This window comes from Callithrix jacchus, chromosome 1 (genome assembly GCF_049354715.1).
Source record: "Callithrix jacchus isolate 240 chromosome 1, calJac240_pri, whole genome shotgun sequence".
Taxonomy (NCBI): domain Eukaryota; kingdom Metazoa; phylum Chordata; class Mammalia; order Primates; family Cebidae; genus Callithrix; species Callithrix jacchus.
Genome location: NC_133502.1, coordinates 184,927,532 through 184,949,507, shown reverse-complemented (window position 1 = coordinate 184,949,507; position 21,976 = coordinate 184,927,532). Strand labels below are relative to the sequence as shown.

The following is a 21,976-nucleotide window of genomic DNA, read 5'->3' as shown; positions in this document are numbered from 1 at the left end:
TGTCTGCTGTGGCTCTGCAGCTGGTTGGACCAAGTGGAAGAGAATGCCAGTCCACAGATAGGAGGGAGATGTTCTCCCTGTTCTCTTTTCAGTCCGTCTAAAATAGAGCTGTGAACATTCTTTGTTTCAAATAAGAGCCTAGAACTCAGTGAAGCCTTTGCCGCTGCTCCTGATAGTAGACTTCTGTTAGCGTCAAGTGGGTTTCCAGGTGCCTGTAAGTTGGAAACGGTCCCCTGTTGGCATCAGAGAGAGCATATGCGAGCATTAACAGTGTTGGTGCAGTAGGTTGACAGGACTAGTTCATAGGTCAGTCAGCACAGGAATTTTAATTTGTAAATATTTTACTTAAAATACATTGACCAATGTTTTCATCTTCTTTCTTTTTTTTTTTTTCTTTTTTGAGACTATCTCGCATTGTTGCCCAGGCTAGAGTGTCGTGGCTTGAACAAGGCTCACTGCTGCAGCCTCAACCTCCCTGGCTCAAGCAATCCTCCCACCTCAGCCTCCCAAGTAGTTGGAACTACAGGCATGCATCACCATGCTTGGCCTTTTTTTTTTTTTTTTTTTTGCGGTGATGGGGTATCACCGTGTTGCCCAGGCTGAGCTCAAACTTCTGAACTCAAGTGAGCCTTCTGGATCCCGAAGTGCTGGGATTATGGGTGTGAGCCACTGCACCTGGCCAATGTTTTCTTCTTTTATCTGAATATCAGAAAGATTTCCAAGGACAAAAAAAATATACGTCTGCAAAAATGTGTGGATGAAACCCCAGAGTCCTCCCAAGAGTTCTCTCCTCGGGTTTAATCTTTCCTTTGATTGGCTAAACTTACCTGTTTGTTCATGAGGGTGGTACTGAGAAGAAGAAAGACTGATAGAAAGAAAAGAACTTTCCTAAAGATAACAGCACTTGAATTTTTGCCTTAAGAGTCCATGTTAACTATTCAAGTTTGTATTTACTATATATTTTTTTAAAACAGCAACCAAAAAAACACTGATGAAGGTTTTTGCCCCTTTGTTTTCTGCGAGAGGTTTGTTGGCAATTCTGTCTGTTGCTGAAAATTTTGAATCCAGTCTTGTCACTTGTAAAGCTGCGATCAGGTTCCTTGGAGCTTTCATTCCAGGTGTAGTTACAGCTCCAGTTCAAAGGAGGCGCTGTCTTGCTGGTGGCACTTTCAGACCTTAAGCCAGTCACAAAACATGAGACCTATGAAGTGGTGAGAGAAAGGCATTTAGATAAACATATTTATTTTCCAGTGCTTTTCAGAAGAGTATTGTGTCACTTTTTATTTATTTGTTTTTATTTTTTAAATAGAGACAGTCTTACTCTGTTGCCCAGACTAGACTACAGTAGTACAATCATAGCTCACTGCAGCCTCGAACTCATGGACACAAGCGATATTCCCACCTTAACCCCCTGAGTTCCTGGGACTACGGGTGTGTGCTACCATGTCTGCCTACTTTTCTTATTTTGTAGAGACAGGGTCTTGCTATGTTGCCCAGGCGGGTCTTGACCTCAAGCAGCCCTTCCACCTCGGCCTTCCAAAGTGCTAGGATTACAGGCATGAGCCACTGCACCCAGCCTATCTTGCAGCTTTTATAACTATTCTTAACACTCTTTCATCAGAGAAAATGGAAGAATGTATTTTAAACTTTTGTATTCCTTTTGAAATTTAAAATGAGCATGTACGGGATGTATGACATGTAGTTTAGCTTTCTTTTTTTTTTTTTTTGAGATAGGGTCTTATTGTGTTGCCCAGGCTGAAGTGCATGGTGCTGTCATAGCTCACTACAGCCTTGACCTCCCAGGATCAAGCCATCCTCCTGCCTCAGCCTCCTGAGTGGCTGGGAATGCCGGTGTGCACCACCACACCTGGCTGATTTTTGTATTTTTTGTAGAAACAAGATCTCACTGTTGCTCAGGCTGGTCTCAAATTCCTGGGCTCAAGTGGTCCTCCCACCCTGGCCTCTTAAAGTCTTGGGAGTACAAGCATGAGCCACCACGTCTGGCCAGTTTTTCTTTCTTAATTGAAGAGTTGGCTCTTCCTGGATCTAGGAAATGTTGAAAATCTGTGGGTCTGGTAGCGTGTGACACCAGTGGTCAGGTTCTACACTGTCCCTGCCAGTGTGGCGTGGGTCTACGGCAGTGATGGGCCTTCTGAGTAAAGGGTCCCAGAGGAGGGAGTGGCCGTCTAGGCATATTCTGCAGCTCACGGCTCAGCCGGGCTCTTGCTCTGTCCACTGCCCCCCCAGAGCTCTCAGAGTGGCTCCTCAAGGACAGGTGTTCTCTGCTGGGGTGGGGATGTCAGGGAGAGACAGTCCTTGGGATTTAAATGATGTGAAATCATGTTCAGTTTTTCTCTTTTTCCTTAGTTTTCCTAATTGCAGCTAGGACTTTGAATATATGGATTTTTATGCTGACTTTCTCTTTTTCTTTTTCAGCTCCAATTAAGGAAAAGCTGTACCCTGCTTCCTTCTGGAAGTAGCATCTACTTGTGCAAGAGAGTAGCCATGCAGCCGCCACCCCAGGCAGTCCCGTCTGGCGCTGCTGGGCCACCTCCAGCTGGGAACCCTCGGAGCATGTTCTGGGCTGGCAGCCCTTACAGGAGGCGAGCGAATAATAATGCACCAGTGGCTCCGCTCACTTGCCCGTTGCAGCCGGTGACGGATCCGTTTGCTTTTAGTAGACAGGCGCTCCAAAGCACACCGCCATTCAAAAGCAGCCCACCTGTCCTGCAGGGCCCAGCAGCCCCTGGGTTTTCTCAGCAGCCCGGTTTGCTTATGCCTCACACGCAAGCCAGGGACGGCTCTCAGGGGCCCTGCGAGCCCCTGCCGGGACCTCTGTCACAGCCCAGAGCAGATGCCACTCTGCTTTCTGGTGCATCAGCATCTTCAGCACCTCATGGGCCTGAGCTGAACAGGAGTGCAGAGGGCGGTCCCAGGTCAGAGCCTGAAGTTCAGACCCTGCCACATCCACCTCACTGCATTCCAGGAGTGGATCCTGAAACGTCTCATGGGGGCCATCCTCAGGGGAACACATCTGGGCTTGACCGACCCCTAAGCAGGCAAAACCCACATGATGGTGTGGTTACCCCAGCGGCATCGCCTTCCCTGCTCCAGCCTCATCTGCAGACGCCGGGACAGTGGGGGCCACTGCAGCCCTCAGGGCAACATCGTTCACCCTGCCCTGAAGGACCCACTCAGAGCGGGCTGCCTGGTGCTGCCAGCATTCCTCATTTCCCTACTCCGTCCATCCTGCATCAGGGCCCTGGTCACGAGCAACACAGCCCTCTAGTGGCTCCCCCGGCAGCTTTGGCCATTGACGGAAGAGACGAGGTGGGCCATTTGCAAAGTGGAAGCCACCTGGCCAGTAACTTTGACCCTGAAAATACATTCAGGCAAAATCCTAGAATTGTGAATAATTGGGCAAGCCCGGAGCTCAGGCAGAATCCAGGAGTGAAGAAGGAGCACCGGCCCACCGGTGCTCTTGTGAACCCCCTTGCCCAGGGAGATAGCCCAGAAAACCAATCGCACCATCCACTGGGGGCTGGGGCCAGCCGCGTCCCGCTGGAAGCAGACTCGGGAGCTCTGGCGATGTTTTTCCAAGGGGGAGAGACAGAAAATGAGGAGAATCTCTCATCTGAAAAGGCAGGCTCATCTGGTCAAGCAGACTTTGACGATTTCTGCTCCAGCGCTGGACTGGGCCGTCCACTCCCACCTGCACACATGGAGGCAGGTGGCCTCTGTCAGGCCCTTCTCCCAGGCCCCAGCAGTGAGGCCACTGGTGATGGGTGGGGTGATGCAGCAGGCACAGGGGTGCCGGACACCAGTGGCTCGCAGTATGAGAATGTTGAGAACTTAGAATTCATTCAGAATCAGGAAGTTCTGCCAAGTGAGCCCCTCAGTTTGGACTCTTCCTCCTCAAGTGTCCAGTTCAGATGTGGGCCCCTTCCTGGGCCAGCGGTACCCAGGCATGGTGCTGTGTGCCATGCTGGAACCCCCGATGCCACACTGCATGTAGTGAACCCTGACGGCCTGGCATCTGGCTATAGCAGCAGAAGCCACAGGAGGCTTTCGGGCTCAGCCAGGCCCCAGGAACTGGTTGGCACGTTCATTCAGCAAGAAGTTGGAAAACCCGAGGATGAAGCTTCAGGTAGTTTTTTTAAGCAAATTGATTCCTCTCCCATAGGAGGTGAGACAGATGAGACCACTGTAAGCCAGAATTACCGTGGCAGTGTGTCCCAGCCTTCAACCCCAAGCCCCCCAAAACCTACAGGAATATTTCAGACAAGTGCAAATAGCTCTTTTGAACCAGTAAAATCCCACTTAGTTGGGGTAAAACCATTTGAGGCGGATCGTGCCAATGTGGTGGGTGAAGTTAGGGAGACCTGTGCCCAGCAGAAGCAGCGCAGACCAGCTGCCGCCCTGCCTAATGCTTCCCCTGGCAACCTGGAGCAGCCACCAGACAACATGGAGACCCTCTGTGCACCCCAGGTCTGCCCTTTGCCTCTCAGCTCTACCACGGAACCCGGGCACATGGCTCCACATGCAGGGGTGCCGCCATTGGATACTGTGTATCCAGCCCCTGAGAAGAGGCCTTCGGCCAGGGCCCAGGGGCCTGGGAAGTGCGAGAGCCCAGCAACGACTCTGTGGGCGCAGAGTGAGCTGCCAGACTTCGGAGGCAATGTCCTCCTGGCCCCTGCAGCCCCAGTGCTTTATGTGCCTGCAAAACCTCAGCCACCTGAAGTTGTTCAGCCTCCAGAAGAGGCGGCGTCCGGGCAGCAGTCACAGAAGCCAAGCTTGGCGGCCCCTTTGCAGAGCCGAGGTGGCATTGGTGCTTCCGAGAACCTTGAGAACCCTCCCAAAATGGGAGAAGAGGAGGCCCTTCAGTCCCAGGCGAGTTCTGGTTATGCCAGTTTGTTATCCTCACCGCCCACTGAGTCTGTGCAGAATCCGCCCGTCTTGATTGCCCAGCCTGATCACAGCTACCATCTGGCTCAGCCCATTCACTTTTCTGTGTCCTTACCGAACCCTAATGAGAAGAATCAGTCCTGGAGAGAGACTTTGGTGGGGGATAGACCTGCAGTCAGCAGCTGGGCTCTCAGCGGTGATTCTGGGGAGAACGCTTCTCTGTCTGGGATTCCAACCAGCTCTGTGCTTAGCTTGTCTCTGCCTAGCAGTGTTTCCCAGAGTAATTTTCTACAAGGTTCTGGTGCTTCTGAAATGGTTTCTAATCAGCCTGCCAATTTGCTGGTTCAACCACCGTCCCAGCCAATTCCAGAGAACTTGGTTCCAGAAAGTCAGAAGGATGCTAAGGCAGGAAGTGCTCTTCCCGGGTTTGCTAATAGCCCTGCAGGAAGCACAAGTGTGGTGTTAGTTCCACCTGCAAATGGCACCCTGGTGCCTGATGGTGATAAGGCAAACCATTCCAGTCATCAGGAAGACACCGGCGGAGCCCTAGACTTTACCTTAGGCAGGGCTTCGGAAAACCCCTTGAGCATGTACAGCCCGTCCCTTCCTGAAGGCCTCGCTTCTCAGCAAGCTGCTGCCGGTCATCCCAGACAATCTGGGCCCGGGGCGCCTAACCCGGACTGTTTTTATCAGCAGGTCATGAAAGACGCCCAGGGCCAGCATGGCCTGGAAAAAGCCCAGCAGGAGCTGTTGCTGCCCCAGCAACGGGCTTCTTCCCCACAAGTGCCCAAAGCCATGTTTTCAGAGCTGTCAAATTCAGAAAGTCTGCCAGCACAGGGACAGTCCCAGAACTCAGTCCAGCCACCAGCAACTCTGGCTCCGGCCAACACGGGTCAGCAGCTGCCACCTCGGCTGCTTCAGCCTTCCAGTGCGTCGCTGGTGTCCGCCAGCTCCAGCCAGGCAGCCATGCCATCAGAGCAGCCGTGGCCACAGCCGGTCCCTGTGCTTGCTCCCGGCCTGCCGCCTCCGGACCTGGCCGCCTACTACTACTACCGGCCTCTGTACGATGCCTACCAGTCTCAGTACCCCTCGCCGTACCCGCCGGAGCCTGGTGCGGCCTCCCTCTATTACCAGGTAGAGTTGAGTCTCATGTGGAACCCATTTCTCTCCTTGCTTTGACGAATTGGGTTTCTTTCTCTCATAGCCTGGTCCTTAGCAAGAAACCAAGTGTTTCTTCGCTTGGTTCCAAGGTCACCCACAGTCCCGCAGGCATGAGAGCAGCATCCCAGCAACGCTTCCTGGGGACAGGGCTCCTGGGCCCCAGAGCTTGCTCTCTTAGTGCAGGCCACCCTTAGCAATTCACACCACTCATTAGCATATTGAATTGCTTATAATACCTGCTGGGTTTCAAAGCTTATGTGACGAAAAGAGCCCTCCATTTCCTGTCACCCCTGCTGGCTGTCTGCAGAGGCTCTCTGTTGCACACCCCGGGAAGCTGGGATAGCCTCTGGAAGCTTTTGTGTGGTTTTGACATAAAAAAACCAACGCAGAAGCATTGGGCATAGCCAGAGTCCTTTAAATGCCTCCCAAAGTAAAAACATTGAGGGAAAACAGTTAGTTTTGGAGTATGATCCACACATGCCAGAGGAGCAAGGCTGCTCTCAGCACGTGGTGACGTGGGCATCGGCTGGGGGACCTGCCGTGATCCTGCAGAAGATTCTTCTGTGCGTCTTTTCATAGGGACACAAGCTCATGACTGGCATTTAAGTCAGGTTCAGTGTAGTCCTGCAGTCGTTTGGAAAGTGTCTGTGTGCACACCTTTGATTGCTGTCGCTTTTCTATCCTCTAACCCGGTTCAATACGCAGCAGTTGGGTTCACCAATTGTCACCAGGTAGAAGGGTTGCGTGGTTGGAGAACCATGGTCTTGCAGTCAGAAGGTGGCCGTGGCTGGCTAGGTACCACCCCCAAGGAACAGGGCTGGGCCTTCTCATGGCCTTGAGCATCGTGGTTCCTGTGCATGTGACCAGGTGCACACCTGATCCTCAGACCTGTGTAGGTTCTGGGAGAAGCCCAGGCACATTTTATTTCCATATAAGGATGTTCAGCTCTGCTGGGGGCTCTGGGTGGTACAGGTGCAGAATGAGGGAAGCTGTGGCCTGGCTTCACGTCCTTTGTATGGAGCTCCCACCGCAGGCTGACCTCGCTTCCCCTGAGTGCTCTCCTGCCGTGCTTCTTGCTGTAGTGTCCAGTGGTGGCCAAGGACAAGTCCGCTTTGCTGTGATTTCACTTCACCTGCCAGACAGCAGCAGCGTCCAAGCTCTCAGACCCAGAATAATGAATTCCAGCATGTACCTGGGGGGGACCTTCATATCTTCATGTGTCCACATGGGCCCCCTTGGGGACAGATCTGTGGCCATGAATTGGTTGATGATGGGGCAGAAGCCTCCTGAGAATGAAGCATGGTCCACTTTTGGAGGCTGCTCCTGGCTGTTGCCCCGTTCACTGGGACCCTGGTTCTCTGACTTAACTGAGGTAGCGTCTGAAGCAGGACGCAGGGATTGTTCAAATCATGGCATCTCCTCACTGGAGCTGTCAGGAAGCAGAAACCTAATAGCCCCTTCCGGAAGTTGTTGCAGCCCACTGCAGTTGCCTGCTGACACGCTGGTGCCCTGGGCCTATCCAGGGAGGGGTCTCCTGAACAGGGCCAGGGCTGTGGGTGTGAGGCTGGCCCCACTGCTTGTGGGGTGGCTGCCCTTGGAGGTCTGTGCGCTTGTGGGTGAGGGAAGGACCACACTCAGTCCGACCACTGGAGGACAGCCATCTTGATGTCTCCAGCTCAGGCTGGTGGTTGGAGTTCGCTCTTGATTGGTATCTAATGTGGCCCAAATGCTTCCTCCTGCAGGATATCTACAGCCTCTACGAGCCTCGATACAGGCCCTATGACAGCGCAGCGTCCACCTACACCGAGAACTACCGCTACCCTGAGCCTGAGCGGCCCAGCTCCCGAGCCAGCCACTCCTCAGAGCGGCCACCTCCCAGGTTCGGCCGTGCCCGTCCCGGCTGCCTCCCTGTCATACTCAGACCTGTGTCTGTGTTGCTGGCTATGGGGATAACTTAGCGACTTGAAAAATTCTGTGTTTGTGAAGAATCGTACAAACTTACCTAACATATGTATACATTTTCTCAGTATGGACAAATTGTAGGATGTGTTTTTAAGTAGAAATAAACACTGCCTGGGCGGTCATTAGCTGTGCTGGTTAGTTAGCATTTGGACCCTCTTCGACAGGGCCAGACCCTGCACAGGGCCACAAAGAAGCTACCTCTGACTTGTCTGTGAGCCCCTCTGGCTGAGGATGTCTGTTGCTCCAGCCATTTGCTAATGAGGTATTCAGCCTCCCTAGAGACACGGCAGCTTTACACCCGGCTCCGGAGGCGTAGGAGGACTGGCCACAGAGGTCACACAGGTCTAATCCTTAGACCTGTCAGGCTGGCTTCAGAAAACGGCCTGAAAACTCGTGTTTCCTTTTTTTTTCTTTTGAGATAGGTCTCTCTGTGTTGTCCAGGCTGGAGTGCAGTGGTGCCATCTTGGCTCACTGCAGCCTTGACCACCTGAGCTCAAGTGATCTTCCCACTTCAGCCTCCTGAGGAGCTGGGACTACAGACATGCCCAGTCAAACCCAGCTAATTTTCTTCGTTTTTTTTTTTGTAGAGATGAGGGTCTCACTGTGTTGCCCAGGCTGGCCTAGAACTCCTGGCCTCAAGGGACCCTCCTGCCCTGCCCTCCCAAAGTGCTGGGATTACAGGCATGAGCCCCCACACCCAGCGAGCCTGTGTTTCTCCTTGACGTTGCCTCCTCTGCTTGAAGGCTGGCAAGTGTCCCTGGCCTGCTTGTCCCCTGTACTGGCCTCTGTTTGCCATTACAGAAAAAAGGTTTGAAGAGACCTGTGGCACTGTGCCTTCAGCCATGAGCAAGCCTTCATGCCAGGTCAGAGTCCTCCGGGCCCTAGAGCAGAGGAGGCTGTTGTGGGATTTTCATTTCCGCAAGGGAGGTGTGCAGAGCCCTGAGCAGGGTGGGGTGGGGTCCCGGCTGCTGTACTTGGCTGTGCCCCCCCAGGGCCTGAGCTGCACTTGCTCCTTGCCAGATCTGAGAGTGACTGGCTCACACATGGAGGTTCCCTGCAGGGGGATACTTCTTCAGCTTGGTGACCGTCGCTAATGAAGACTTTGTACCTGCACTTTTTTTTTAAAGGTTCCTCATGCTTATTCTGAGAGGCTTTTAGGAGCTGATCTGAAGACTAAGGCTCTGTCTGTGACCCTATCCCCACGCCACCGGCCCTGGTGTGCTCACCTCTGAGGGTGCGCACTGGGTCGGGTACAGCTGGATGTTCTAGCTACCATGTGAAGCTGGTGACACTGTGAGCCTTTGCCTTTCGGGAGGCTGTAGTTGTGAGAGAATTCCCAGTTGTGAGCTACTGTGTGTCACCCTGTCACCTGGAAAGCAGGCTTGAAGTTAAGATCATATTCTGATTCAAAGCCTGCCAAGTCCAGGGGAGGGTGAGCAGGCAGGTGTTTACTAGGGCCCTGAGTGGTGAGAGCACAGAGGAGAGACGGCAGGGAGGCCTCTCACCCTTCTGTTCTCCCCCTGCTGGCTGCCCTGCCCAGCTCCCATAGAAACCGATTCTGAGAGACCAGTGGTGGCTCATGATACAGAGAGGCCTGTCACCAGAGGCGGGGTCAGGTCACCACAGGCGTGGCTTTGTCACGAGCTGAGGGCTTCCTCTTCCTCGGGTTTGGATCCCCTGGCTGCCTTCAGCCCCGGTTTGCGCAGGCTTGAGAATCCTCTCTGCTCCTTCCTGGCCGTGGTTGGGGAGCGCGCCTCTGACGCGTGTGTGTTCCGTCTCGGCGCTTGTGTGTGGCATGGACTCACCTCTCTGGGCCTAGTGTGCTCAGATCCCTGCAGGCACTGCCTGTCTCAGCCTTGTTTGCTTTTGAGACTGTGTTGCTCCAGGTGAAGGGCGGATTGGAAAGGTCAGCTGAGGAGTCGGTGGCTCCTTGGTTTCGCCCCATGTCAGATAATTTCTCCAGAAGCTGCTGTGGCGCATGTGAATGTTGTTGACCCTAGCGGGCCACTCAGGCTGTCGGGTGGCAGGGCTCATTACTACAGCTGAGCAGTTGGATGTGGGAGGCAATCAGGCTGGGCCCCATGCCGCCCAGTGACAGCCCCGTCTATGCACAGCTGCTATGCCGGCCAAGCAGCCAAGTTCGGTGGGGTGTGTGCAGCTCCCATGATGCCTCCTGAAGGGGCATGGGAAGAGTCACTCTTTAAAAACTAAATATTGTATGAAAGTTATAAAATGCTCTTAAGTCTTTTCAAGGGTCTTTTTTAGGTCTCACTCTGTTAGCCAGGCTGGAGCGCAGTGATGCCCTTGTAGCTCACTGCAGCCTCAAAACCTGCTGGCTCAAGCCATCCTCCTGCCTCAGCCTCCGAGTAGCTGGGACCACAGGTGTGTGCCACCATGCCTGGCTAATGTTTTATTGTGTTATGGAGATGGGTCTCACTGTGTTTACCAGGTTGGCCTTTCAGCAATCTTGAAAGCACCGGAAGGTCTGATACTTGATCATTGTACTAGATTGTTCTTTCCCTGTAGCCAGAGTCAGGATCATGGCTTGGTCTACAAAACCAGCCTTTCTGACACGTCAGCTCCAGGAGACCTGAGGGGAGGTTGAGCCATCAGAGTCCTGCTCCAGGAGCACACACAGGCTCCGACAGTGGTACCCAGCCCACGTGCAGGAAGCACCAGCAGCCAGTGGTCTGTGGTAGAGGCTGTGAAGCTGGCATTTTTGTTTGAATGGCTCAGTGAGGCTGGGCACAGTGCGTCATGCCTGCAATCCCAGCACTTTAGGAGGCTGTGATGGGTGGATCACTTGAGCCCAGGAATTCGAGACCAGCCTGGCAACATGGTGAAACGCCATCTCTGTGAAAAATATTTAAAAATTAGCTGGGTGTGATAGCATGTGCCTGTAGTCCCTTGGAAGCTGAGGTGGGAGGATCACTTGAGCCCAGGAGGTGGAGGTTGTGTTGAGCTGAGATCATGTCACTGTACTCCAGCCTGTGCAACAGAGTGAGACCTGTCTCAAGAAAAAAAAATCTCAGTCTGTTTTGTGTTCTGCTGAGCATACTATCAAAAATTCTGGGACCTGTTTTAGCATTGACTTACGTAGGCAACAGCAATGAGAACACAAAAAGGGTCAGTTCTTTTTAGCTGAATGGCTCTTAGTTATTTTACCAGGATAAATGTTAACTAGCTGTATGGTGGGAAATGCCACAGTCTCATCCTTGCTACCGTTTTGTATTTTCTAATTGGAATTTTTATACAACTGAAGTGCTTTGATGAATGTCTGTTGCTTTGGGAATTATTTGTATTAGCTGATGTCACTTTAAGAAATAGGAAATTTGTTTTTTAACAGGACTGTGTGTTTTTCAGGCAGGGGTATCCTGAAGGGTACTATGGTTCCAAAAGCGGATGGAGCAGTCAGAGCGATTACTACGCAGGTTACTATTCCAGCCAGTGCAGTTACGGAGGTACGCTGAGGAACCCCAGGCAGCTGGCCCCAGCAGGTGCCTTGTGTGAAGGACACCAACGACATGCAGCCCTGGCCAGGCAGTACCTGCTGGTGACTTCCAGGAAATGTCCCCTTTTATTAGTCTCTTCTTTATGAGCCGAAATACTGAAAATACTCTGTATTTGAAAATAATTATGTTGATATTCTTCATTATGGAATTATATCTTAATTATAGCTTGAATGCATTTTTGTCATATTGGCAGATTTCTCTGATTTTCTAGCAAAGCATAACCATGAGCAGTTCGAGAGCTGCTGTGTCCACACGTGCCTCTGTCAACATAAATGGATGAAAAGGAAGTGAAATGAAAAACCATATGCTTCATCCTACCGGCCATGTTTCCCATGCTCCTGGACCGCAGGAGGCTGGCGGCTGCTGCCTGGGACGGTGTGGACATGGGCTGGGCCCAGTAGGCAGCGTCCTGGGTGCTCCCTGGCAGTGTCCAGCTGTAGCCATGCTGCCCTCCATGCAGCATGTGTGGCACAGTGGCCATGTCCATGGGAAGAGCCTCCCCCAGTTACTCTTGCCCTGGCTGTGGCTTCTTGTGTTCTGGGCCCATGAAGCCCCTTGGCAGATATCAAATATCTTCTTTGATATTTGCACCTGTTTTAAATACAGATTTCAAAAATAAAGACGTCTTTAGAAATGATGATAAAAGACCTTTTAAGAACTTTTTCTTAATACTTATTAAAAATACTTGCTGAAAATGATATATCCAGTTTGTTTATAGCCCTTTTAAAGTAACCTCATGATATTGAGATTATTTTTGAAAACCTTATGAGTCACATTGAGGAGAAGAAATAGTAGTAAAATTGACAGGGGATTAACTGGTAAAAAGCAGTAACCACGAAAGAGAACTGGCTGGGCACAGTGGCTCATGCCTGTGATCCCAGCACTTTGGGAGGCTGAGGTGTGGGAAAAGTACTTGAGCCCAGGAGTTCAAGACCAGCTTGGGTAGCATAGTAAGATCCCATTTCTGTTTAAAAAAAAAAAAAAAGAAAAAGGACTTAATAAAGAAGTTATTTAGCATGTTTTCTATAGATATGTTTTCCTTTTAATCTAAAACACTTGTATTGAGAGAAAAATCAGCCAGTTGCCATAAGGTCGCTGGGCCCTGCAGGTCCCATGGCTTCCTGGTATGAGGCTGCTTTCCAGGAGAGAAGTTAGGTTTCTCGAGGAATCCTTGAGCCTTAAGTCCTGGGGTGATGTCGCTGCTTTAGTGAAATCCGAGGTGCTGCTGCTTTTGCGTGTCACTGTATTGATCGTTAATTCCTGGCTCACAGATCCAGGTCAGTGGGATCATTACCACTACAGTGCTGGAGTCAGGGACCCCCACACCTATGACCGGAGGTACTGGTGCGACGTGGAGTACGACACGTACCGGAGAGAGCACTCTGCCTACGGAGACAGGTTGGTGGAGCGCCCCCAGCAGGAGGAGGACGTGCTGGTGCCTCTCTGCCCTCAGGTCTGGGTTGTAACAGAGAGCTGTGGTATTTTGGGGGAGCAGCTGCCTGATGTTTTGGTCCCTGTCTGAAAGGAAGGAGGAACCAGAGCCTCCCAGGGTTCCCAGGTTGGGCTGGTAGAGGAGGACCAGCCTCAGCATGAGGAAAGTCCAGCCCCTTGGGAGCACTAGGGAGTCCGGGCTCACTCTTTCTTATCTCTTCTCATCACCCCTTATCCATCGTGTCCTGCAGCCCAGATAAGTGGCCACACTGGGGCCACATGCATAGTACTTCTCTAAAGTTGTGTATCAGAGGGGTCTGAGGGTGGGTGTGGTGTGCTGTGGCTCAACCCCAGGGGTCTGCCTCTCAGGTCCTGGGCAGCTGTGCAGCACCTGAGGACGGGGCCTCCCAAACTTCATCCCTCTGCCTCTGTCCCCGGCTTCCTTTAGGCCTGAGAAACGTGATAGCAACTGGAGATACGACCCTCGCTTCACAGGGAGTTTTGACGATGACCCTGATCCTCACAGAGACCCTTATGGAGAAGAGGTGGACCGGCACAGCGTCCACAGTGAGCAGTCGGCGCGGAGCCTGCGCAGCACACACAGTCTGGCCAGCCACCGCAGCAGCCTCAGCTCCCACTCACGCCAGGTGCGTGGCGGCACCCACAGACACGCAGACAGCTGTGTTTAGAACCACCGTCCTGTTTGCAGTACACCTAAAGTTTTACTGCCTGCTTGGGGAGCTGATTCTGCCCGTTTGCTTTGTTTTCTAAGAGTCAGATTTACAGAAGCCACAACATGACTGCCAGTTCCTACGAGGCCCCACTTCTTCCAGGCTCCTTTCACGGTGATTTCGCCTACGGCCCCTACCGCAGCAATTTCAGCAGTGGCCCAGGCTTCCCAGAGTTTGGCTATCCTGCAGACACTGCCTGGCCTGCTGTGGAGCAAGGTGTGTGCTCAGCAGGACAGAGGGATGCTGGGTCACCCCGCTGGGGTGCCACCCAGCCCGGGATCAGAACACGGGAGTCAGGGCTGGGATTGGAATTGTGATGACCTGGCCTGGCTCCTCCCTGCGGAAGAAAGATGGCTCTGTCCCAATCCGTCCTTCCCAGACGCAGAGCATGTCAGGACAGGCTGACACTGCCTCTTCGATTGCAGTTTGGTCTCAGGCCTGAGAGCTGGCCTGGCTGCCCCAGAGTGTGTTTACAGTGTGACTCTGCAGACACTCACGTTCAGGCTCTGGGCGCCCTGGTCAGTCCCTATCACTGACCCCTGTGCTCAGCAGTCTTGTAGGAGGGAGCTCCTCATTCCCCTTGAAGACTCCGTTCCTGCAGCTGTCCTGTGTGTCGCAGGCAGACTTCCCTTCTAGGATGCTCACATGCCTTTTCTTGGAAAACTGCAGAAATATATATAAAGTTACAGAATTTAACAGTGGATTGAATTCCATTTTTTTTTTTTTTTTTTTTGAGACAGAGTCTTGCTCTGTCGCCCAGGCTGAAGTGAAGTGGTACAATCTCGGCTCACTGCAACCTCAGCCTCCCAAGTATCTGGGATTAAAGGTGTGTGCCACCATGCCTGGCTAATTTTTGTATTTTTAGTAGAGATGGGGTTTTGCCATGTTGGCCAGGCTGGTCTAGAACTTCTGACCTCAAGTGATCTATCCGCCTCGGCCTCCCAAAATGCTTGGATTTCAGGTGTGAGTCACTGTACCCGGCCTTATTTTCTTAAAGTATTGTTTCAGTTCACAACATTTTTTCATTTCTTTTTCTTTTATTTTTTTAAGAGACAGAGTCTCGCTCTGTCACCCAGGCTGGAGTGCAGTGGCGCGGTCATGGCCTCGGTCTCCTGGGTTCAGGTGATCCTCCTGCCTTGGATTCTCCCAGATGCTGGGATTGCAGGCATGCACCACTGTGCCTGGCTCCTTATTTTCTTTCTTGCTTGAGGGGTTTTGCTGTCCTTTTTGCTGCCTGCTGTATGGTCATGGCAGTCTGAATTTGCTTTTGTGAAACTGAAAGAGCTCGGGAGTGGGCCAGGCCTGAGAGGAGCAGGTGCTGCCAAGCCTCAGGACGGTGTCACGAGGGTATCGCAGGAGCTGTCTCGGTGTACAAGGGAATAGCTCTCGTGTTTAATGAGTCAGATGTTTCTCTTTTCCTGACATATGCTTAAGTTCTACCCTTAACTATGATATTAAACAATTGCTGACTTTGAGTTGGAAGTTTATCATGGTGAATCTAACCCATGATTTCAGTTGTGTGAGCACATTGAAAGTCTAGCATCAGTGACAAGCTGATTGTTTCTTTTTCATTTATTTTAAATGTAGTTTCATCAAGACCAACTTCTCCTGAGAAATTTTCAGTGCCTCATGTCTGTGCCAGGTTTGGCCCTGGCGGTCAGCTTATCAAAGTGATTCCCAATCTGCCTTCAGAAGGACAGCCGGCCCTGGTTGAGGTCCACAGCATGGAGGTATTGGCGCACGCGGAAGTGCGGCGTCACTGCACTGCCGCTCTGGGGAGCTCTGGCAGTTTGTCATCTTCAGCTGCCAGTTCTTGCCTCTGGATGTGTGTTCTTGGAAATGTTTACTCCTGTGAATATTCAGTTTGTAGGGTTTTGGTTCTGTTTGGTGATGTCTTTTTCTTCCTAGTAGGCAGTATTGTAAGCATCTGCCTTAAATGTTAGACTACACATTTTCTGTCCTCGTTTTGGGGAAGTTTGCTTTATTGGTGCTTTTCAGTGATGGATGCAGTGGGTGGGCCTGGCACTGCCCATGTAAAAGAGGCAGGTGGGATGGATGGGCCTGGTGCTGCTGAGGTGAGGGGGGCGGGTGGGGTGGGTAGGCCTGAGGCTGCGGGAGTGAGGGGGGCGGGTGAGAGGAGGGTGGGTGGGATGGATGGGCCGGGTGCTGCAAAGGTGAGGGGCGATGGTGAGGGGGGGCGGGGGGGCCTGGTGCAGTGGATGGGCCGGGTGTTGCCGAGGTGGCGGGGGCTGGTGAGGGAGGCAGGTGGGATGGATGGGCCCAGGGCTGCCGGCGGGGGGGCTGGTAAGGGGGCAGGTGAGGGTGGTGGGTAGGGTGGATGAGCCCAGTGCTGCTGAGGTGAGGGTGTGCTGGCATGTGCCTCCTGCTGCAGCTTCTGCAGGCCTCTTCTGTCACATGTGTTTGGATTCTGCCTGAGGTTCTGGAGAGAAGAAACGGATCTCACTGCTTAAAATAAAGTTTGAAATCATGGTCGTGGCCCAGACAGACCATGCTCCACATAACAGCCTTGACAGACCCTTCACCTGCTATGGGGTGGGGCGGGGTGGAGTGGGGCAGGTGGGCCAGGCTGTCCTCTCCTCTCATAGGCAGCATTTGTGCTTGGCTTGGCCAGCCGTGCAGGTGCAGCAGGGTGGCTGGGCCACCTGACCTGTGGCCCTCTCCTCATAGGCCCTGCTGCAGCACACATCCGAGCAGGAGGAGATGCGGGCGTTTCCGGGACCCCTGGGCAAGTACGTTCCTTGTTGAGGTGTTTCTTTGCCAAGCCCGGCCTGGCAGACATTGCTGCTCACTGTCTGTTCTTTCTGCAGAGACGACACCCATAAAGTGGATGTTATTAATTTTGCACAGAACAAAGCCATGAAATGTTTGCAGAACGAAAATTTAATTGACAAAGAGTCTGCAAGTCTTCTTTGGAATTTTATTGTTCTCCTTTGCAGACAGAACGGGGTATGTTTCTTTTTACTTCTAGAGTGTTTCTTCTTGTTGCTTCATTTCATCTTGGGAATGCTCAGCCTCCCTGAGGAGCTAGGCGGGATCTGTGTGCCCAGCTGTGGAGCCTTGAGGGCTCCCTAGGCACTGCACCCGAGTGGCTGGGTGCAGAAGGGGAGGGAGTGTGCGGTTGGTTTGAGAGGAGGTTTCGGCCCAACCCTGCCAGCCTTTGGGGAGTTGCGGGTCTGGCGAGGTCCAGGGTGGGACTTTGTGCCTATGGCGGTCTCACCCGTCCTCACTGGAGAGCCTTCCTGTTCCTCTCGACTGAAACAGACCGTGGTAGGGACTGATATTGCGGAGCTTCTGTTACGAGACCACAGAACAGTGTGGCTTCCTGGGAAGTCACCCAATGAGGCCAACCTGATTGATTTCACGAATGAGGCGGTGGAGCAGGTAGAAGAGGAGGAGTCCGGCGAGGCCCAGCTCTCCTTCCTCACTGGTGGTCCCATGGCTGCTGCCAGCTCGCTGGAGAGAGAGACCGAGAGGTTCCGGGAGCTGTTGCTGTATGGCCGTAAGAAGGTGTGTCCCTGTTGTGGCGCGTGTCCACTGGGTCGGGCCTGGTGGGGGGATGCACTGTCTGGAGGGACACACCTCCTCGGGAGCATCCACGTTCAGTCATTTGACAAATGCACATGTTGAGCATGGGCTGTGCCCCCCTGCCCGCTGTGTGTGCTGAGTCTCGGATACAGAGTACATGAGAGATGTTGTGGCATTCTCACAGAGCCAGGCTCGAGTACACAGCCCAGAAGTCATTGGGTGTTGGGAGGATGCCCTGAGCCCGTTAGAGACTCAGTGTGTGGGAAGGCTGCCACTAGGCGGGCAGTGAGTGCATATAGTGTCCTGTGACTGCAGTCAGAGCGGGGTCGGGGGGGGGCGGGTGCTGGGGCAGGTGGGGGTTCTGAGACGGGAGCCTGCTCTGGGAGAGTAGGGTTTGAGGGGTCCATAGTGACCACAGCAGGGACAGTGCTTGCACAGAAGGGCCTGTCTAGGGTGCATGATGTCAACTTTGGACATGCGGAGCAGGAGAGAGGCCAGCTCATGGGCATGTGTGGCCCTGAACAGCAGAGATACTGGATAGGCCCAGAGCTCTCTCTCCTCTCATATCATGATAAACTCAGAAAGGGCATATTTGACCAGTAATTTTTTTTTTTTTTTTTTTTTTTGAGACAGGGTCTCACTCTTGCCTAGGCTGGAGTGCAGCAGTGTGATCATGACCTCCTAGGTTCAAGCAATCCTCTTCCTTCTCAGCCACATGCTGCCATGCCTGGCTAATTTATTTTTTTATTTTTTATTTTTTTAGAGACAGAATTTTACCATGTTGCCAGGCTGGTTCCAAACTCCTAGGCTCAAGCAGTCCACCTGCCTCAGCCTCCCAAAGTGTCGGGATCACAGGCGTGCCCCGCCTGATCAGTATGATTCTATTATGGGTGTTTTATAACTGGTGGAAGTCATGTAACCTGTTAGCTTTTTTTAACCTCTTCTTTAACTCTAGCATTTTTGCCTCCTAGCCAGAAGTTCTAAATTATACCCCAAGTTACTTTGGCGACAGGTGAGGCTGCCTTACTGAAGCCACTGTCCACGTTGGGAGGATATTCACAGAGGCTTCTTTTGGAACTGGGGAGTTGACTTGAGCATGTTTCTCCGTGGACAGGGCAGTTGGCAGGCAGCACTGCGTGGTTATCCCTGTTTGTGATTAGCGTGCTTGTGTTTTATGCTGAAAATGGGTAATAAAAGCAGCGAATATCTACAAATACCCACTACCACAGGGACTTTGAAACTCAGGAAAATAATGAAATGCTGACATGTCTTTAATCTCCAAGTGGTGAATAAGTGCGTTTTCGAGGCCATTGGGTTGTCTGTGTGTCTGCTGCTGTGTGAGGAGCATCGTGACTCATGTTACGTGAGCCCCTCCGATAACCCACCAAACCCCTGAAATGCCTTGCAGGATGCTTTGGAGTCTGCCATGAAGAACGGCTTGTGGGGTCACGCGCTACTGCTTGCAAGTAAGATGGACAACTGGACGCACGCCCGAGTCATGACCAGGTACAGTCCCCCAGTGGCCCAGCCCAGTCCACAGCTCTGCTGGCTCCCTGCAGCGCAGGTGACAAGCGGATCTCACGTGGCTCTGTTCTCCCACACAAGCTCTGGCTTCCTTGACCTGCAGGCTTCCTTGGGTCGTATTGCAGAGAGCTTAAAAAGTTTCTTATTAACTGCATGGTTCTTAATACTTCTTTAAAATCTTAGTGAATTCCTTGGTCTTCATCTTCTGTAACTTTTCTTAGATTGTGGGTTTTGCTCTGTCGCCAGGCTGGAGTGCGGTAGCACAATCTCGACTCACTGCAGCCCCTGCCTCCCAGGTTCAAGTGATCCTCACACCTCGGGCTCCCAAGTACTTGGAATATGTGTACTTTGCCTAAGTGAATAAGTCTCATCGTTACATCAGAGGGCTGAGGTTGGGTTTTTAAAAATTAATTATTATTATATTTTATTTTGAGATGGAGTCTTGCTCTGTCGCCCAGGCAGGAGTGCAGTGGTGCTGTTTTAGCTCACAGAAACCTCTGACTCCTGGGTTCAGGTGATTCTCCTGCCTCAGCCTCCTGAGTAGCTGGGATTACAGGAGCGTGCCACCACACCTGGCTGATTTTTATGTTTTTCGTAGCGACAGTAAGGCAGTTTCACCTTGTTAGTCTCTAACTCCTGATCTCAGGTGACCTGCCTGCTTTGGCCTCCCAGAGTGCTGGGATTACAGGTGAGCCACCACGCCGGCCGGATTTGTTTTTAGCCGAGCCAGCATAGGGTCCTTCTGTGTTTATGTCTGCCTAGGTTTGCCAACAGCCTCCCAATCAACGATCCCCTTCAGACTGTCTACCAGCTCATGTCCGGGCGGATGCCTGCCGCGTCCACGGTGAGTGGCACTGCCTGGTGGCTGCTGTGGAGTTGCTCGCCTCCCCATGCTGGTGACCCCGGCTGTGCGGAGTTGGAGCAGCGCTGGCTTCCAGGAATGAGGCTTTGTTTCGTTCTTCCTCACGTTAGTCCTGTGGAGATGAGAAATGGGGAGATTGGAGGCCGCACCTCGCCATGGTCTTGTCCAACTTGAACAACAACGTGGACGTTGAGTCCAGGACGATGGCCACCATGGGCGACACTCTGGGTAGGTCAGGGTGGAGACAGGTGTTGGGCGTTGTACATGGAGCGCTGAAGGCTCGGTTGTCTGTAGCATTGGCAGGAATCACAAGAACCCAGCCTTCTTGGTCCAGCTGTCGTCTCGAGCACCTTCTGTGTGCATCCTTAACTTCTGCGAGCATTCCCAGCCACTGAGGCTCTGCCTGTGTTTCTTCTCTCCCCAGCTTCCAAGGGCCTCTTAGATGCTGCACACTTTTGCTACCTTATGGCCCAGGTTGGATTTGGGGTTTATACAAAGAAAACTACAAAACTTGTCTTAATCGGATCAAATCACAGGTAAAGGATCAAGTCAGTGTAGTCCTGTAAGTTTTCCTTTAAAAGTTAAAAAAAAAACAAAACAAATCTTTCTCTAGTTAATTTAGAAATGGCCAGAACCGTGGTTTTGTTTGCCTCATGGTGGGACAGACTTCTGGGTGATTTTCTCCAAGGTTGGTTGTGACAATAATGGTCCATTTTTCTCAAGTCAAAGTAATTCACTTTCTCTGTAGTTTACCATTCTTAAAGTTTGCGACCAATGAAGCGATCCAGAGGACGGAGGCCTATGAGTACGCCCAGTCCCTGGGGGCCCAGACCTGCTCCCTGCCCACTTTCCAGGTAAGAGGTGCTACCAGCCTGCTGCAGCGCAGGCGCACAGTCTAAAAAGCTTTTGGTTACTTAGATGGTTGGATTTTTTTTTTTTTTTGAGTTGGAGTCTCTCTCTGTCGCCCAGGTTGGAATGCAATGGCACAATCTCGGCTCACTGCAACCTCCGCCTCCCGGGTTCAAGCAATTCTCCTGCCTCAGCCTCCCTGCAGGTTCACGCCACCATGCCCAGCTAATTTTTTTTTTGTTGTATTTTGGTAGAGACAGGGTTTCACCATGTTGGCCAGGATGGTCTCGATCTCTTAACCTCATGATCCACCCCCACTCAGCCTCCCAAAGTGCTGGGATTACAGGCATGAGCCACAATGCCCAGCAGATTTTTTGAATTCTTATGGAAAAAATGGTGTGATTTTTTTTTTTTGAGGGGAGGATGTTGAAAAGACATTTGATCTAGAATGCTAAGAAACTGCATCGCATTGAATTGGGTATTTCCGTTTGCATTTGATTTCAGGACTTTCATGAGCCTGTTTTGTTCGTTTGTTTTTAAGGAGACAGGATCTCAGTCCTTTGCCCAGCCTGGAGTCCGCTGGGGTGATCACTCCCAGGCTCAAGTGACTCACCTCAGCCTCCAGAGTGGCTGAGTCTACAGGCATGCAACACTGTGACCCACTAAGTTTTTTACTTTTTGTAGAAAAAAACGGTCTTGCTTAAACTCCTGGGCTCAAGCAGCCCTCCTCCCTCAGCCTCCCAAAGTGTTGGGATTACAGGTGTGAGCCACCACGCCCAGCCCATATGAGCCATTTTTAATATTTGAGGGAGGTATTCTCTGATGCACTGTGGGGGTGGTGTGTATAAAATATGTAGAGAGAGAGGCAGGACTCAGTGGCTCATGCCTATAATCCCAGCACTTTGGGAGGCCAAGGTGGGTGGATCACCTGAGCTCAGGAACCAGAGACCAGCCTGGGCAACCCAGCCAGGCGTGGCAGCATGCGCTGGTTCCCAGCTACTCAGAGGCTGAGGTGAAAGGATAGCGTGAGCCCAGGAGATTGAGGCTGCAGTGAGCTGTGATTGTGATCACTCCAGCCAGGGTGACAAAGTAAGACCCTGTCAAAAAAGAAAAAAAAATACGGGCCGGGTGCGGTGGCTCACGCCTGTAATCCCAGCACTTTGGGAGGCCGAGGTGGGTGGATCACAAGGTCGAGATCGAGACCACCCCGGTCAACATGGTGAAACCCCATCTCTACTAAAAATACAAAAAGTTAGCTGGGCATAGTGGCATATGCCTGTAATCTCAGCTACTCAGGAGGCTGAGGCAGGAGAATTGCCTGAACCCACGAGGTGGAGGTTGCGGTGAGCCGAGATTGCGCCATTGCACTCCAGCCTGGGTTACAAGAGTGAAACTCCGTCTCAAAAAAAAAAAATAGACTCAAATATCTAGAGAACGTCTGTGGAGCAGCTTGCGCTGCCTGAAAGGCGGTGGCCTCAGTGCGCACAGTTACA

At 52.1% G+C, this 21,976-nt stretch overlaps 1 protein-coding gene across 22 annotated transcripts in view; it reads left to right on the top strand.

Annotated features, from left to right (window-relative positions):
* The window catches only part of SEC16A (SEC16 homolog A, endoplasmic reticulum export factor), a 43,761-nt gene that overhangs the window by 6,493 nt on the left and 15,292 nt on the right, over positions 1 to 21,976 (top strand). For 21 of the 22 annotated variants that reach the window (XM_078331822.1, XM_035263229.3, XM_078331831.1 and 18 more), the window contains exons 2-16: positions 2,437 to 6,039; positions 7,809 to 7,945; positions 11,392 to 11,489; positions 12,812 to 12,938; positions 13,420 to 13,618; positions 13,744 to 13,918; positions 15,290 to 15,432; positions 16,391 to 16,452; positions 16,531 to 16,669; positions 16,985 to 17,230; positions 18,657 to 18,754; positions 19,535 to 19,616; positions 19,745 to 19,862; positions 20,059 to 20,170; positions 20,383 to 20,488. In XM_078331822.1, the coding sequence (XP_078187948.1) occupies positions 2,506 to 6,039; positions 7,809 to 7,945; positions 11,392 to 11,489; positions 12,812 to 12,938; positions 13,420 to 13,618; positions 13,744 to 13,918; positions 15,290 to 15,432; positions 16,391 to 16,452; positions 16,531 to 16,669; positions 16,985 to 17,230; positions 18,657 to 18,754; positions 19,535 to 19,616; positions 19,745 to 19,862; positions 20,059 to 20,170; positions 20,383 to 20,488 (5,376 nt within the window). In that variant the 5' untranslated portion in view covers positions 2,437 to 2,505. Of the gene's footprint in view, positions 1 to 1,309; positions 1,432 to 2,436; positions 6,040 to 7,808; positions 7,946 to 11,391; positions 11,490 to 12,811; positions 12,939 to 13,419; positions 13,619 to 13,743; positions 13,919 to 15,289; positions 15,433 to 16,390; positions 16,453 to 16,530; positions 16,670 to 16,984; positions 17,231 to 18,656; positions 18,755 to 19,534; positions 19,617 to 19,744; positions 19,863 to 20,058; positions 20,171 to 20,382; positions 20,489 to 21,976 lie in introns of all 22 variants that reach the window. The other variant, XM_078331774.1, reaches the window with a different exon arrangement.